The sequence below is a fragment of the Bos grunniens genome, chromosome 17 (assembly GCF_055505025.1).
Source record: "Bos grunniens cultivar Pamir isolate PY7600 chromosome 17, Bosgru_T2T1.0, whole genome shotgun sequence".
Lineage (NCBI taxonomy): Eukaryota > Metazoa > Chordata > Mammalia > Artiodactyla > Bovidae > Bos > Bos grunniens.
The window spans coordinates 65577465-65595429 of NC_141181.1; the positions used below are offsets into that span (position 1 = coordinate 65577465).

Sequence of the window (17965 nt, forward strand, 5' to 3'; positions counted from 1 at the left end):
TTGAGCGCCTGTTGTTGCCCAGTATGCTGCACCAGGTCCATCATTGTATCCCAGACTCCAGTACCACGACTGACGTTTCGTGATCATTCACGGGGAAGTTGTTGAGTGACGATCTTACGTGAGCCTCAGGACAATCCACGAAAGAGGGATTGTCTTGGTTTGGGTTTCTCCAGAAGCAGCCGCCTGCGGGATGTTTCAGGAGGTGATCCCAGAGGAACTGGGCGGGGGGACGGGGGGGGAGAAGTGAGGCAGGGAAGGGAAGGCAGGTGATAAAGCTGTGGGCACCTGAGGCTCGTTCTTGCTGGAGACCCGTGGGAACTGCACAGGTCGCCTCTGAGCGATCCTGTCCAGGGGTCAGGGGACCTGGGGCATTTGTTTCCACATTTCCCTCTGTCCTCGCCTGAGGCTGCGTCTGGGGCTGTTAACATTCAGATTTCTGGTGCCATGCCCAGATGCGGAGAGGAAAATCCTCACGCGACACTGGCGCGTATTTGAGTGTCGGGCAGGGCGCCCATAGCGTTTGCTGCAGGTGCGATCATCTTGTTCAGAAGAGGAGAAGCAAACACAGGCTCAGAGAAGTTCAGTAACTTACCCCACATCACACAGCACCAGCGCAGCACAGCTGGTGTTTGCACCCAGGTCTGACCTGATACCTGAGCCCTTGGGATCACAGAGGTGGGGAAGAAATCTGAGGCATGGAGTCTGCTCTCGGGAAGCTTTTGATCTCTGTGCAGAGGTCAGACATACATGGGAGGTGAGAGCATCCTCGGTAGGAGCACAGTGTGGGCAGAGGTCCAGAGGTGAGAAAAAAAACAGTCTGCTCTGTGGCCAGTGTGGAAACTGACTTAGGGCCCCTCCAGGTCACCCCCCTGCCATTCCAACCTAGAAAAGGGAGGTTGTGGAAATTAAGTGATAGGAGAATTCACCTGAGGTTCAGAGTGGCTTTGAACCCACGTCTCTTTCAGGGACCACATTCGGTCTTGTGTTGGAATCTCCGCTCTGCCACTCACGGGCTCCGCTGTGTGCAGAGCAGGTGCTGGCTTCCCCCAGCCTCAGTTTCCCCCTCCAGAGTTAGGAGTCAACAGGGATTCCTTCCTTGAGGCACTGCACTAGGCGGGGAGGAGATAAGGCATCCAGCATGGGCGGGTGGGCCGAGGGCCCCGCAGATGCGCTGAGGGTTTCACCCCCCACCCCGTCCAGGCTGTTGTGGGAGCCCGCAAGAGGGAAGAGGCCGTGGAAACGCGACACTTCATCTGTGTGCCAGCCCCAGCTCAGGGGCCTCACGGAGTGGCCCCCAGCCCAGCCTTGGACGCCCGCCCGGGGTGCCAGGGCCCCAGGAGCGCTTGTTGTCAGGCGATCCGTTTTCTCACCACGGGGACTGGGAAGCCTTGGAGCAGCTCCCCGTTTCTCTTCTCTCCTGCCCGAGGATCTTGGGTTCTTGACATTGAAAACATAAATAAGGGTAATACTGAAGGGCAAAATATTGGCTGTTGAAGATTCAAACCCAAGTGGCTCAGTGGTAGAGAATCTGCCTGCAATGCAGGGGGCCCAGGTTTGATCCCTGGGTCAGGAAGATCCCTTAGAGGAGAAAATGGCAACCCACTCCGGTGTTCTTGCCTGGGAAATGCCATAGACAGACAGAGAGGAGCCTGGCGGACTACAGCCCATGGGGTCACAAAGAGTCGGACACGACTGAGCACACACAAGCACACCAGCGTATAATGTGTGTAAAAGCGTGTCCCCCCTCGAACCCCCCTTTCCTTTCCAGTTCCCCCAGATGCAGACACGGCTAGGATTCTTAATCTCCTTGGAGACTTTCCGACGCTCCAGAGTGGCTTATAAATCAATATATGCATTGATTTTATAATTGTATGTTTTTTCTTGCAAGGATAGTGAATGCTTGGGCAAGATTTTAAACGTCATGGAAACATAAGGTTTGGGATGGAAAGCTCCCCCAAGTGAGGAGTTTGGTGCTCTGGACCCACCCTTCCAGCCCTGTTGGTGGTTCTCAGCCGTTTGGACAGCTTGGCTCCCAGGGCATGTTTGGCAAAGTTTCAGGCATTTTTTGTTGTCACAACCAGAGGAGAGTTTGCTCCGGGCATCTCAGTGGGTAGAGACCAGGGAAGCTCCACCACCTCCTACAATGCACAGGACAGCTCCCAGCTCAGAGAATCCTGCTGCCCTGAGCATTCGACGTAGTTTCCAGGCTGAGGGACCCTGGTCCCAGCACAGATCGGTCAGCGCAGCCTGTCGTACGGAAACAAGGCAGCATTCTACAGAAAGTCCCACAACTTGTTCAGTTCTTTCCCCGTGCATTTAAAAAAATTTTTTAATGCTTTGTACAATTTTTTAAAGATTACCGTCGGCTTGCAGTTATAACAGAATATTGGCTGTGTTCCCCGTGTTGTCCAATACCCAGTTGAGTCTGTCCTATGCCCAACAGCTTGTGCCTCCCCTTCCCCTACCCTCATGGTGCCCGCCCCCGCTGCCGCCCCACTGGCAAGCACCACTTTTCTCTGGATCTGTGAGTTTCCCTCTTTGGGGTTATACTCACTGGTTTGTTGTATTTCTTAGATTCCACATACAAGTGACATCATAGAGTATGTGTCTTCTCTGTCGGACTTACTTCGCTAAGCATGATACCCTTCAGGTCCATCCTCGCTGCTATAAATGGCAACATTTCATTCTCTTTAATGGCCGAGTAGTAGTCCCTGTGTGTGTGTGTGTGTGTGTGTGTGTGTGTGTGTACACACATAGATGTACCTCATCTTCTTTACCCATCCATCTGTTGATGGGCACTTAGGTTGCTTCCATACCTTTGCAGTTATAAATGGTGCTGCTAGAAATATTGGGGTGCAGGTATCTTTTTGAGTTAGTGTTTTTTCATATATACTCATTTAGTGTGCTTTTAAAAATTCCAACAGTGAGAAACAGTGCGTCCATCATCACCTTAATATTTTTAATGGCTGCAAAGCAGTTTGTTATGCGACTGAGCCCAGGCTTTTTTATCAAGGCTCTCGCAGATGTACCTTTGGGTTGATTTGAGTTCTAGGGCCCCACGGAGCATCTTGAGGCACATGTTTGCTTCCTGGGATGAGGATTCCTTGATTGACAGCCAGTTCTGCTCATGGGCCCCACCATGGGGTGTGATTGCGATTAAGGTGATTCTTCCTTTCCTCTCTTTCCCTCGCTCCCTCTTTCTTTCTTCTTTTCACTTAACATTTATCAAAACCTTGTCCCAGGCCCAGTTATAGTATCTCCTTTCATCAAATGGTTTATTTCATTTCAAGAAAGACTAGTTTCAGGTACGTGCGTGCTGAGTCACCTCTGGCTGTTCTGGGCACCAGGGATGCCAGGAGGACCCAGTCCACCGATTCAGCCTGTGCTGTCCGTCGGCAGGCACTAGCCATGTGGGGTTCTCTCAGCGTAAGTCAGTTAAAACTAAGACCCAGATGCAGTTTCTCAGTCACACTGAGAAACGGCTGTCACCCTGGGCAGACCAGATGGAGAACGTCATCGCGGTCACAGAATGTTCCAGTGGACAGCACCGGTTCAGACGGGCAAGCCGAGCAAGGAGGTGGGATCACTCAGAGAGTGGTAAGTCCTGGGGAGACAGAGTAATCTCCCCGGCACCCCCTTCTTCTAAGGGAGTGACCTGACAGGTGCTGTGGGAGTGATGGTGGAGCCCCAGGCAGGCCAGGGTCTGCAGCGAGGAGGCAGGAGCGGCAAGTGGAGACACCCCAGCGTGGGGATGATGGGTCCTGTGGATGCTGGGGACACCCCAGTGGGCCCCGGGGGTGCTGGCCAGAGCAGAGCTGGAGAGGCAAGGAGGGGCCAGAGCGCAGGGGAGCCACCAAAGGGTTCTGAGCGCTGCTGCCACCGTCTGTGTCTCAGAGAGACCCCCCGACTGCTCTCTGGGTCAGGGTGGAGGCAGGGAGGCCTGTGAGGAGGCTGCCAGGGCCTCAGACAGGTGACAGGGCTTGTACCAGGTGGTGGCCGTGGAGGGGTTAGCAGCTTCTTTTTGGGGGGATGGTAGCAACTTTGTTATTGTTGTCTAGTGGCTAAGTCCTGTCCACCTGCCAGGCTCCTCTGTCCATGGGGTTTCCCAGGCAGGAATACTGGAGTGGGTTGCCATTTCTTTCTCCTGGGTATCTTCCCATCCCAAGGATTGAGCCCAGGTCTCCTGCATTGGCAGGTGGATTTTTTTTCTTTTTTTTTTTTAACCATTCAGCCACCAAGGAAGCTGGGTAGCAGCTTTGAAAGTGAAAGTTTAGTTGCTCAGTCCTGCCCAACTCTTTGCAACCCATGGACTGTAGCCTACCAGGCTCCTCTGTCCATGGGATTTTCCAGGCAAGAGTACAGGAGTGGGTTGCCATTTCCTTCTCCAAGGTAGCTGCTTTACTGATGTAGAATTTTCATGGCCCATGCAAGAACTCACTTATTTATTTATTTAACATTTATTATTTGCTTATCTGACTGTGCTGGATCTTAGTTTTGGCATGTGGGATCTAGTTCCCTGACCAGGGATCAAACCTAGGCCCCCTGCTTTAGGAGCTCAGTCTTAGCCATGGATCACCAGGGAAGTCCCTGTTCACCCATTTCAAGTGTACAGTTAATTTAATGGCTTTTAGTATATTCACAGAGCTCTGCAACCATCATCACATTCAGTTTTAAGTATCTTCGTCACCCCTTAGAAAGCCCTGTACACACTGACCAGTCACTGCCTGCTCTCCTAACACTCTCCAGTCCCAATTAGCCGTTCACCTACCTTCTGTCTATATATTTGCCTCTTCTGGAGAGATCACACAGAGTGGTCATTTATTACTCACCTCTTTCACTTGGCATAGAGTTTTCAAGGGCCATCCGTTTTGTGGCATATATCGGTACTTTTCATGGCTGAATAATATTCTGCAGCATAGATGCACCCCGTTTTATCTATCCATTTATCAGCATTAGGCATATCTGGGTTGTTCCAGCTCTTTGACTGTCATGGAGAAAGCGGCTATGGACGTTTATGGACGAGTTTTTGTGTGGACATATGCTTTCATATCTTTGGCTGTCTCCCTGGGAGAGGCATTGCTGGGTCACTGGTAATACCTCCAGTTTCTTCTTTTGAGCGGCTGCCAGACTGTTTTCCAAAGCAGCCGCACAGTTTTACATTCACACCAGCAGTGTGTGAGGGTTCTAGTTTTTCTGCATCCCAACTGACATTTGTTATCATCCATCTTTTTGATTCTAGCCATCTTGGTGGGTATGAAGTGGTATCTCACGGTGGTTTTTTTCTTTTTTTTAACTGAGATATAATTGACTTGTAACGTTATAGTAGTTTCAGGGGTGCAATATAGTGATTCAGTATTTGTATATATTGCACAGTGATCATTGTGGTTTTGATTTGCATTTCCTGTTGGAGCATCCTTTAACGTACTTATTGGCCACTTGTGTGCCTTGTCGGAGTCATGTCCATTCAGACCCTTTGTCTATTTTTAAGACCATTTGTCATTTTATTATCGAGTTGTAATTAATCTTTGTACTTTCTGGATACAGGTGCCTTATCAGACATAACGGTTTGCAGGAATGTTCTCCCATTTTGTGGGTTGTCTTTTCACTTTAGTTCATTTTTTTCACTTTCTTAACAGTGCACTTTGAGGCACCAAAGGGCTTTTCATTTTGATGTAGTCCAATTTATTTTGCTTTCAGTGCTTGAGCTTCTGGTGTTCTATCTAAGAAACCCTTGCTTAATCCACGAAGGTGAAGAAGATACAAGTGTGTATTTTCTTCTAAGAGTTTCCTCTTTCTGGCTCTGACATTTAGGTCTTTGATCTATTTTGAGTTGACTTCGATGGTATGTGATGTGGGGCTGGCAGCATGTTTTGAAGGCAGAGTCAATCGGATAGAGAGGTAGATAGAGGACGGCCCGAGGGTCTTGGCCTGCCCAGCCAGTGACCAGCAAAGTGAAGACGCGCGATTGGAGGGGGGACTCTAGGGGCCTGTTTTGGGCACATGAGGTCTCAGACCAGCATGGGCAGTGAGTAGACATGGTCAGCGGGCTGTGGGATCGGCAAGCCCGGAGTCCCAGCACGGAGACACAGAGTCCAGATGGGATTTATTGAAGCCACGGGGCATGACGAGAAGTGGGTGAGCGGGCCGTGTGGCTGGCCTGGGTCACGTCTTGACACGTCCCTCTGAGATGCACAGAGTTGGGGAAGGAACAGCCCTTGAGGTCAGAGGAGAACCAGAGGGTCTCATAAGACATCACAGAAGAGGCTGTGAGGCAAGGGGTCAGCCTTGCCCTTTGCTCATGCTGTGTGTTCTTAAGCAGATGCCTCCCCTGGGTTGGGAAGATCCCCTGGAGAAGGAAATGGCAACCCACTCCAGTACCCTTGCCTGGAAAATCTCATGGACGGAGGAGCCTGGTAGGCTACAGTCCAAGGGGTCGCAAAGAGTCGGACACGACAGAGCGACTTCACTTTCTTTTCACTTTCCCCTCTCTGGGCCTTTCTTTTCTTGTCGGCGCAGGGACAGTGTGAGGCCCGTAAGATGCACCCTCCAGAGTCCCATGTTTACTGGCCTGTGACTGTGTCCCCTTGTATATAAAAATAACAAGATTCACACCAGCGCACCTCCTCCATCGTATTCGTGTACTGGTTCTCTCTGTATCTGCGCACATGTGCACGCGCGTTCGGGTACATGGAAAGATGTCTGTAACGAGGCCACCAGAAGTTACCAGTGGCTGACATTCACAGAGGGCTCCTCACACGCGGGGCGGGGGGATGGCAGGGACCGGGGAGGCTCCCAGGTCTCACGCACGTGCGCCCCCTGGTGGCAGCTCCGAGTTCACACCCTTTCCCCGCGCTGGTCCTCTGTTGGTTCAGCCCTGAACCCAGAAGCTGAGGACTAGTGTTATGGATCTTTCCTCACATGGTCAAGGCTCAGAGGAGTTAAGGCACTCACCCGAGGTCACACAGTTATGAAGTGGCTGAGGCTGGGCTGAACCTAGACCTGCTGATCCTATATGTGACCCCCCTCCCCAGCCACCATCATTTGAGGTGGACCACCCACCATGGATGTGGGGCAGGGGTGAGCAGAGGTGGGCATCGGGCACCCTTGCCCTTCGCCCTTTGAGGTGCAGCATGGCCCCTCTCAGTGTGACATATTCTTCCTGCCAAAGGGGAAGCCCCAGTCAAGTTTCCTCTTCTTGTGTTTCCTGCATCTCAGGTGTCACCAAGGGACCTGGGGAGGGAGCGTGCCCTCCTGGATAATGAGCCTCCGCTCCGGCAGGTGAGCCCCGCAACCGTGGGCCCCCGGAGGAGCCACAGCTTCTGCAAGGACAGGAGGAGCGGGCCCTTCGTGGTGAGTAATGCCGGCGTGGCCGGAGCGGACGCTGCTGGGAATGTCCCAGGCTGGTCCCAGGGCCTGAGGGGGGCGAGGGCGGGACGGTGACCATCCGGGATCCTGCTGTGGCCTGGCTGGACTGTGGCTCGTGTCATGACATGAGACGGTGTTTGGCGGCTCTGCCGGGGAAGCTTCCCCTCTGGTGGGTTTCTGCCCCTCTGTGGAGGGGCAGCCCCTGGTATCTGGCACCGTGAAGTTAGGAGAACAGGCCCTGGAGTCTCGAGAGCCCTGGATTCACATCCCGGCACCATCTCTGCTTCTTTGAACAACTCGCTTAATTCTTCTGCACCTCAGTTTGGTCACTGGGAAAACTGTGATTCCTGTCTCTTTTGCGCTGTTGGGAGGATGGAGTGAAATTGTGTAGGGCCCAGCGCGTCGTAATTCAGACAGTAACCGGTGGTGTGGTAACGACGGGAGGACAACAGCATCGGGCTGGTTCTGCAGCTGGATTGCCTGGGTTCATTCACATCCTGGCTCTGCAGGAGCTGGGCGTCTGACCTCAGTTTCCTCATCTGTAAAATGGGTATAATAATAGCATCTACTTTATGGGCTAATGTGGGACTCAGATACCCTGAGAAGTGTTTGGCTTGGTCCTAGGTACACAGGAAACACTTCACTAACTGTTACGTTACCATTATCATGATGATTATTTTGTGTGTCCTTTTGGCTGTCAGTGAGCTCCCTCCTTAGCCAGCACTTCTTCCCTCTCAGCCTGATTCCTCACTTGTGAGAGGAGGCAGGTAAATGAGGCAGCAGGACCCCAGGGAAGCCCCCTTCTGCCCAAGCCTCAGCGTCCCCAGCTGCGTTCCAGGGCTTCACCACTTGTGATTTCCGTGATTTTCTTTTCTGGTTTTTTTCCACCTTTGTTCCATGATCCCTGGAGATGCGCTGAGCTCTTCCGTTTCTCCTAAAGTCCCTCCCAGGCCTTGGGCCCTGCCTGGGGACATCTGAGATAAGTCTTTTTAAATGAACACCACCAGTTCCACGCCCAAGGTCATTCTGAGTTGCAGGACTCCGTGCATTTCAGTGGTCATCTGTGCCTGGTCCCCCGTCTCAGAGACGTGGGATCTGGCAGTATTGACATCTGAGGTCCGTTCCTTCTAGCTTTATGACCACCGGCAAGAAACTTCACTTCTCTGAACCTCTGTCTCCTCCTCTGTAAAATGGGGTGAAGATGCTGCCCCTGGCAGCATTCTCGCCAAGAGCTGACAGTGACGCTGGGGGTGACTGCCCGTGAAGGGACTCAGACCTTGGCTGAGAAGCCCCACAAGATTCACAAGTGTCCAGATCTCTGCTGCTGATTCCTTTTTCACCTTTGTCTCCACTCCCTCTCAGGCACTGACTCAACTTATCTGATTGTGTGTGTGTGTGTGTGTGTGTGTGAGAGGGAGGGAGAGAGAAGGCAAAGGTTATGGAGGGAACAGCATCCCGGTCCCAGGCTCTGCTTGCTGGCCCTTCTTTCTCCGTGGAGTCCTTGGGTGGCTCGCCTTGGCTCCCTCCCTCTGGCCCCAGAGGCCTCTGCCCCATTGCAGTCTGTTTGATCACCTCTACCCTGGAGGCGTCTGGGTCTGGGTACTGAGCCTGAACCAGACAGAGCTGGTTCCCGGCTTTTGGGACTGACGCCTGCAGTTCTGGGGAGTGATCACCAGTAGGCGGTGGTGGTGCCCTTGCTTTCTTATGCCTCCAAAATCCTGACTAGGGGGCCTTCAGCACTGGGGCGCTGGGGCTCTGGAGGCTGGAAGAAGTGGGTTCAAGTTCTGGCTTTGGCACTCTGTGACCTTGGGCAGGTGACTTGATGGATCCCAGTGAGCCTGTTTTTGCTTCTGTAAAATGAGGATGGCCCTAAGTGGCCTCAAGAGTAGTTTGTGGGCAGGACGTGAAGTCGCTCTGTGCTCAGAAGAGTAAACTCCCACTTCACGCCTTGGCGGCAGGGATGGCTGTTCCTTCTCCTCCACGGCCCTTGCCCTTCTTCCTCCTTCTCACTCTCCCTCCTCCCCTCCTCCCCCTCTTGCTCACCTGGGCCAACTCTCTCGTTATGAACAGGGAAGTTGAGGCCCCCAGAGGAGGGGGCCAGGGCGACCCTGCAGATGACACCTGGGGTCCCTGAGCCCCCCTTGGCCCGGATGGCTGCCCTGCCACTCTGGAGGTCGGAGATGGTTAGACCTGTGTTTTGCACCCCGTGGGGTATTTGGAGAGCCTCTCACTAGTGGATAAACGCCGTCTGCTATTACCTCCGTCACTTTTGATTGATGACTCTGTTCTGTTGGTTTCCAGTTGAGATTCAGGTCCATCTCCCTTTTTTGAGCCTGTGCCCCAAGCCTTGTCAATCCCCAGTCCCCCTCTCTTGTTAGGGAATATGAATCCCATTTTGCAGAGGAGGAAACTGAGGCTCAGAGAGGTTAAGCCAGTTGCCTCCGGCCACAGTCAGAAAGCGGGGGCAGCTGGAATGGACACTGGGCCTATTTCGCCTCCAGCCTTGGCCCCAGACCCTTTCTGCTTCGGCACTGTGCTTGTGGCCCAGGCCAGCCTGCCAGCCCCTCTCACCTCTTGAGCCTGCGGTGCTCGGGACATTCGCTCATGAGGAAACAAGACACCCGACCAAGCCCCTGAGCTGAGAATGTGACATTTGTCCTGTACAGGGTTGGCCACCATCCAAAGGGTGCCTGGTCACACCAAGGCTGATGCCCTGCTGATCTACAGAGCTCCACCCACCCCTGACTCGTCAGACCCTGAGCATGAGGTCAGACTGGTCCCTGCCAGCCGCTTCAGAGAATTTACCATTCCAAGGCTCTCTTTTCCTCCTCTGTAAAGTGGTGAATCACAGAAATGACAATACCCACCATGGTGCTTACTGTGGGGCTTAGACACTAGTTTATCCCCATTTTGCAGGTGGGAAAACTGAGGTTCAGAGCTAGTAAGTGCCTCTGCCAAGGTCTGAGTCTGGAGTCCAGACTCCTAATCAGCTGCTGACCGTCTCAGTACTCTGTGACATCGTGGTAGGAGGACAGGGCTGAAACGAGCTGGTGCTTATAAAGTGCTTAGCACAGCGCCTGGTGGAGAAGGAACTGCCTGATAGATGTACCTGCTGTTGCTGTGTTGTTAGTTATGATTTGCTGCCAGCTGTTTTTATTCCCCTATGTTCTCTTGAATGTCTACTGATAGAGCAGGAAGTTGTCTCCAATCTCAGGAGCTGTTGGCTGCTGAGGAAATGCGGCAAGGGAGGGGAAGGTGTCTGACCCAGGGTCCCGCAGCCTGGCTGGGCTGGGGCTGGAGCTCTGACTCTGCGGCCAGGGTTCTCCCCGGTCCCCTGCTTCCCCCAGGAGCACCCTTAGGACCTCGGGTCTAGGTGGCAGGTCTGAGTCCCGTGCCATCTCCTCCTTCCCTTCTCTGGGGGTGGTGGTGGGTGGGCGCGCCCACGTTTCCTTGTAAAGTGAGCCTTTGGCCTGCACTTGCGGATCGTAAAACACTGACTCAGTCTCGGACCATGACCCTGAGTCTCAGTTCACCCCGGATGCCCCTCCCATGACTGTGAAGGCACAGATTCACCAGCTCTGGGGGTTCCCTGTGATGGGCAGGCAGGCGGGCCCCTGGGAACCTCAAGAATGTTCTCTCCAGTCCCCAAACCCGTCGGTCCGCATTTGTTGGCTCATCTGATGATGAGTTCATCCCGTCGTGGGCCTGCTGTGCGCGAGGGAAGGGAAGGGAGGCTGAGGTGAAGGGACTGGTCGGGTGGGAGCTGGCCCAGCAGAGTGACCCCTCTGCCTGGGTGAGTGCGGACGATGGACTAGTCCTCAGGGCATGAGGTGGAGCTGAGTGGTGAAGAACTGGCTGGCAAGCTGGACTCTCAGGAAGCCCAGGAGTCCTCTTGGCAGGTGGCTAATTTCATTTGTTAATTGCATCTTGTCTTTCACTGCTGAGAAGGGGCTGGAGAAGAACTGAGTAATTTATATCTCAGCCGATTAAAGTTTCTTTTCGGGATTAAAACCAGCCAGACCAGAAAGCCTTTGTTTCCTAGGTCTTAAAATGCAAATGACCAGTTGTGCCTGAGATTTTTGTATTGGGGAGATTTTGTATTTATCCAATTACCCAGCTCTCTCTCCACCCACCCACCTACCCTCCCACCCATGTATGTTCTCACCCACGCACCCACCCACCCATCCTCCACCCAGTGTTTAATACATGCAGAGCTCTACAGGACAAGTTAACTTGTCCTCAAATTGCTCCCATTCGTAGACTATAAACCCAGGATGAAGCAAACTGGTCGTTTGTTGATTTCGTCGCTCACTGAATGTCTTGAGTGGTAGAAATGGGTTGAGTACCTACTGTGTGCCACATGCTTTTCCGTCCTTCAGGTGCAGCCGTGAACCAAGATGTGGTTCCTGCCCTCCTGAAGCAAATACTCTGGTGTGGGGATAGCGTGGGGTTTTCCAGGAGCTTCCAGGCGTTACCTAGGGAGTGATGGGCATGAGCATGTGGACAAGACCCAGCTGAGAAGCACCCTCAGGGTTAAAATAAGGGGCACTGGTGTTTTCCACCTTGGAGGAGCCAAGGAAAGTTATGACCAGGGTTGTAGGTCAGAGATGCAGCTTGGGGCGCCCTCTAGTGGCCATTACAGGGGGGCGGTTGGAGAGGGTAAGCTGGAAGCTGGGAGACCAGTTAGGAGGTGTTTGAATCATTTGGGTAAGACCATTAAAAAAAAAAAAAAAAAATATATATATATATAGTGGTTAAATATATTTAACAGAAAATTTGCCATTTTAACCACTTTTAAGCATACTATACGGTATCATTAAATGCATCCACAGTGTGTAACCGTCACTACCATCGGCCTTTAGAGATTTTCTCATCACCCCAGACAGAAACTGTGCACCACTAAACACTAACTCCCTTTGCCCCTAGCCCCCAGCCCCTGGCAACCTCTGTTCTTTAATACTTTCTGTCTCTATGAATTCGGAGAAAGCAATGGCACCCTACTCCAGAACTCTTGCCTGGAAAATCCCATGGACAGAGGAGCCTGGTAGGCTGCAGTCCATGGGGTCTCGAAGAGTCGGACACGACTGAGCGACTTCACTTTCACTTCTCACTTTCATGCATTGGAGAAGGAAATGGCAACCCACTCCAGTGTTCTTGCCTGGAGAATCCCAGGGACAGGGGAGCCTGGTGGGTTGCCGTCTATGGGGTCACACAGAGTCGGACACGACTGAAGCGACTTAGCAGTCTCTATGAATTTGCCCTGTCTGAGTACTTCTTATAAATGGAGCCATTTAGGATTAATACGTATCCTTCTGTGTCTGGCTTATTGTATTTAACATAATGTCTTCAGGGTTTTGTCAGTGGTGCAGCACGTGTCAGTACTTCTCACTTTTTTTACCGCTGACCTTTTCCACGTGTGGACCCCGTTCCTTGTCACTGCCGCCTTACACAGGGTGAGAAATCAGAGGGCCGGGAGGGCTGAGGGTGATCTGACTTCTTTGTTTCACCTCCTTGAGAAGGTATGTTGTTGACGTGCCCTTGCGTGAGAATGATGCTCATACTGGAATAATCTTGACTCATTTATTTTTGGCGAGACCGTAAATGATTAACGAACATGCACTTTCAACTGCCAAGAGTCACAATTACTCGCTTCACCCGTAGAGCCGACTGAGACGCACCAGGGGCCTCCACGCCCCGACAGGGTTGCTGGGTCCAGAGACGCACCGGGGGCCCCCTCGCCCAGGCAGGGTTGCTGGGTCCAGAGACGCACCGGGGGCCCCTTCGCCCGGGCAGAGTTGCTGGGTCCACACGGTTTCCAGTTCCAGGGTGCCCCCCCAAGGGCATGTGTGTGTGTGTGTGCACACACATATGCACACACGCACGCGCCCTCGGGAACCCACAGCGGGCCCCGCTCGGCCTGGACTCTAGTCTCACGTCGTTAAGCTGCCGCCCCCGGCTGTGGTCACCTCGCTGAGCTTTACTTCCCCCAGCTGCAAAGTGGGGCGAAGCCCACTCGGTGCCCGCCACAGGCTGTGGTGAGCGTTGGAGGTGGTGAATTGCAGAGTCGGAGTTAGTGGTCCAGGTCCCAGGCAGACTAAGGGCTTCATTCTAGAAGTGTCTGCTGAACACCTCCTGCGCGCTGGGGAGAAGCCCGGTTCACACCCCTTCCTACAAGATGAAGCCCCCTCGCACTCGGGCTCCAGTCCAGGGGCACTGAGGTGCTGTGACCCCCGCCCGCCCACACGACTTCCGCTCACCCCCGCGAGCCACGCTGGCCGCCGGAATGTTCCCGACGCACGTGGGCGTCTTCCTACCCCGGGGCCTTGGCTCGGCCTGTTTGTTCTCCGGATTCCCTCTTGGCTTCCCTCCTCTCGGGGCCTCTGTCATCTCTGTGTCACCTCTCAGTGGGGCCTCCCTGATGGGACAGCCAGACACCTGTTGTCACATGCAGCGTCCACCTGTCCCCTCGTGTCTTCCTCCCCCAGCAGAGTGCAGGCTCTGAGAGGCAGGGAGCACCCAATGCGGCGCTTGGCACTTAGCAGGCCCTCAGCGTGCGGGTTTTCGTGCGCTTCTGGTATACTCACAAATGTGTGCATCCGCACAGCAGTCCATTGTAGATGTTCATCACCCCTCCGGGAAGACCAGCGCCACCTAGCGATCAGTCCCCCAGCCCCTCTTTGATCCCACTTGTCAAACCTCATAGGATGTGCCGGGCATCGTGCTCAAGTTTGTTCTCACGGGGACCCTTGGAGGCTGGAACTGTTCTCGTTCCCATTTGCCAGATGGCAAAGCTGAGACCCACAGAGAGAGAGATGAAGAGAGAGAGGGGAAGCCACTTGCCCACATCACGCACCCAGGAGGGGGAGCAGCTGGAAGGATCTCAGAGATGAATTTGATGTTTCCCAAAGCACTAGTCATTCTCTCAGAACCTGGAAATTTCTCATATTCGTTACCTACTTGAACTAATACGTAGTTAATGTTTTTGTTGAACTTGGCTTACTTTAATAGCTTTCAGTTCAGTTCAGTTCATTCACTCAGTTGTGTCCGACTAATAACAGCTTTTAGTTCATTTCAGTTCAGTCGCTCAGTCGTGTCCGACTCTTTTCGACCCCATGAACTGCAGCACGCCAGGCCTCCCTGTCCATCACCAACTCCTGGAGTTCACTCAAACTCACGTCCATCGAGTCGGTGATGCCATCCAGCCATCTCATCCTCTGTCGTCCCCTTCTCCTCCGGCCCCCAATCCCTCCCAGCATCAGAGTCTTTTCCAGTGAGTCAGCTCTTCACATGAGGTGGCCAAAGTACTGGCGTTTCAGCTTTAGCATCATTCCTTCCAAAGAACACCCAGGGCTGATCTCCTTCAGAATGGACTGGTTGGATGTCCTTGCAGTCCAAGGGACTCTCAAGAGTCTTCTCCAACACCACAGTTCAAAAGCATCAATTCTTGGGCGCTCAGCCTTCCTCACAGTCCAGCTCTCACATCCGCACTTTACTGAGGTGTAATTTGTGACATGAAACTCGCTCCTTTGAAGGTACAACTTGGTGGGCTTTAGTACGTGCAGCTGTCACCACGGTCACCTCTACTGCGCTCCTCACCCCAGAAGAAAGCCCTGCCTATTACCTGACACCCCCCATCGCCACCCGCCGCCCCAGCCCTGTTATGCTAAGTCACTTCAGTAGTGTCCGACTCTGTGCGACCCCATAGACCAGGCTCCGCCGTCCCTGGGATTCTCCAGGCAAGAACACTGGAGTGGGTTGCCATTTCCTTCTCCAATGCATGAAAGTGAAAAGTGAAAGTGAAAGTGAAGTCGCTCAGTCATGTCCGACTCTTATCGACCCCATGTATTTCAGCCCACCAGGCTCCTCTGTCCATGGGATTTTCCAGGCAAGAGTACTGGAGTGGGGTGCCATTGCCTTCTCCCTAGGCAAACACTTTTCTGTTTCCTGTCTCTAAAAATCGCCTGGGGACTTACACGTGGTCCAGTGGATGAGACTCCAAGCTCCCAGTGCAGGGGCCGTGGGTTCAGTCCGTGGTTGGGTAGCTAGGATCCTGCATGCCACACAATGTGGCCAAAAATGTAAAAGTAAAAAAATTGCAAACTAAATAGCAGAGTCTGTCAGAGTGGATTTTTAAAAAGCAAGACCCAACTATGTGTAAAAAAGAAAAAAAAAAGGGGTTGCCTATTCCAGCCATCTCAGATAAATGCAGTCACACCCCGTCTGTCCCTGGGACTTGGTGTTACCTCACTCAGCCTAGTGATTCCAAGGTCCATCCAGGCCGTCACCTGCGTCAGTGCTGCATTCCCTTTTACGGCTGGGTAAGTGCCCAGTATGCTACTGGAGATGAGTGGAGAAATAACTCCAGAAAGAATGAAGGGATGGAGCCAAAGCAAAAACAATACCCAGCTGTGGATGTGACTGGTAATAGAAGCTGTAAAGAGCAATATTGTATAGGAGCCTGGAATGTTAGGTCCATGAATCAAGGCAAATTGGAAGTGGTCAAACAGGAGATGGCAAGAGTGAACGTCGACATTCTAGGAATCAGCGAACTAAAATGGACTGGAATGGGTGAATTTAACTCAGATGACCATTATATCTACTACTGCGGGCAGGAATCCCTTAGAAGAAATGGAGTAGCCATCATGGTCAACAGAAGAGTCTGAAATGCAGTACTTGGATGCAATCTCAAAAACGACAGAATGATCTCTGTTCATTTCCAAGGCAAAGCATTCGATATCGTGGTAATCCAAGCCTATGGCCCAACCAGTAAAGAAGCTGAACGATTCTATGAAGACTTAAAAGACCTTTTAGAACTAACACCGAAAAAAGATGTCCTTTTCATTATAGGGGACTGGAATGCAAAAGTTAGGAAGTCAAGAGACACCTGGAGTAATAGGCAAATTTGGCCTTAGAGTACAGAATGAAGCAGGGCAAAGGCTAATAGAGTTTTGCCAAGAGAATGCACTGGTCATAGCAAACACCCTCTTCCAACAACACAGGAGAAGACTCTACACATGGACATCACCAGATGGGCAACACCAAAATCAGCTTGATTGTGTTCTTTGCAGCCAAAGATGGAGAAGCTGTATACAGTCAGCAAAAACAAGACTTGGAGCTGACTGTGGCTCAGATCATGAACTCCTTATTGCCAAATTCAGACTTAAATTGAAGAAAGTAGGAAAACCCACTAGACCATTCAGGTATGACCGAAATCAAATACCTTATGATTATAGAGTGGAAGTGAGAAATAGATTTAAGGGACTAGATCTGATAGACAGAGTGCCTGATGAACTATGGACGGAGGTTTGTGACATTGTACAGGAGACAGGGATCAAGACCATCCCCAAGAAAAAGAAATGCAAAAAAGCAAAATGGCTGTCTGAGGAGGCCTTACAAATAGCTGTGGAAAGAAGAGAAGCGAAAAGCAAGGGAGAAAAGGAAAGATATACCCATTTGAATGCAGAGTTCCAAAGGATAGCAAGGAGAGATAAGAAAGCCTTCCTCAGCGATCAATGCAAAGAAATAGAGGAAAACAACAGAATGGGAAAGACTAGAGATCTCTTCCAGTAAATTAGAGATACCAAGGGAACATTTCATGCAAAGATGGGCTCAATAAAGGACAGAAATGGTATCAACCTAACAGAAGCAGAAGATATTAAGAACAGGTGGCAAGAATACACAGAAGAACTGTACAAAAAAGATTTTCACGACCCAGATAATCACGATGGTATGATCACTCACGTAGAGCCAGACATCCTGGAATGTGAAGTCAAGTGGGCCTTAGGAAGCATCACTATGAACAAAGCTAGTGGAGGTGATGGAATCCCAGTTGAGCTATTTCAGATCCCAAAAGATGATGCTGTGAAAGTGCTGCATTCAATATGCCAGCAAATTTGGAAAACTCAGCAGTGGCCACAGGGCTGGAAAAGGTCAGTTTTCACTCCAATCCCAAAGAAAGGCAATGCCAAAGAATGCTCACACTACCGCACAATTGCACTCATCTCACACACTAGCAAAGTAACGCTCAAAATTCTCCAAGCCAGGCTTCAGCAATATGTGAACCGTGAACTTCCAGATGTTCAAGCTGGTTTTAGAAAAGGCAGAGGAACCAGAGATCAAATTGCCAACATCCGCTGAATCATCAAAAAAGCAAGAGAGTTCCAGAAAAGCATCTATTTCTACTTTATTGACTATGCCAAAGCCTTTGACTGTGTGGATCACAATAAACTGTGGACAATTCTGAAAGAGATGGGAATACCAGACCTACTGACCTGCCTCTTGAGAAACCTATATGCAGGTCAGAAAGCAACAGTTAGAACTGGACATGGAGCAACAGACTGGTTTCAAATAGGAAAGGGAGTAGGTCAAGGCTGTATATTGTCACCCTGCTTATTTAACTTCTATGCAGAATACATCATGAGAAACGCTGGGCTGGAAGAAGCACAAGCTGGAATCAAGATTGCCAGGAGAAATATCAATAACCTCAGATATGCAGAAGACACACCACCCTTATGGCAGAAAGTGAAGAGGAACTAAAGAGCCTCTTGATGAAAGTGAAAGTGGAGAGTGAAAAAATTGGCTTAAAGCTCAACATTCAGAA

The 17965-nt window shown here is 51.6% G+C and overlaps 1 protein-coding gene across 4 annotated transcripts in view; it reads left to right on the top strand.

Moving 5' to 3' along the window:
• KIAA1671 (KIAA1671 ortholog) overlaps positions 1-17965 on the top strand; it is a 185324-nt gene that overhangs the window by 61384 nt on the left and 105975 nt on the right. For 3 of the 4 annotated variants that reach the window (XM_086346037.1, XM_086346035.1, XM_086346036.1), the window contains one exon: positions 7216-7350. The exons of the other annotated variant lie outside the window; for it this stretch is intronic. In XM_086346037.1, coding sequence (XP_086202163.1) covers positions 7216-7350 — 135 coding nt within the window. The remainder of the gene's footprint in view (positions 1-7215; positions 7351-17965) is intronic. 4 annotated transcript variants of the gene reach the window in all.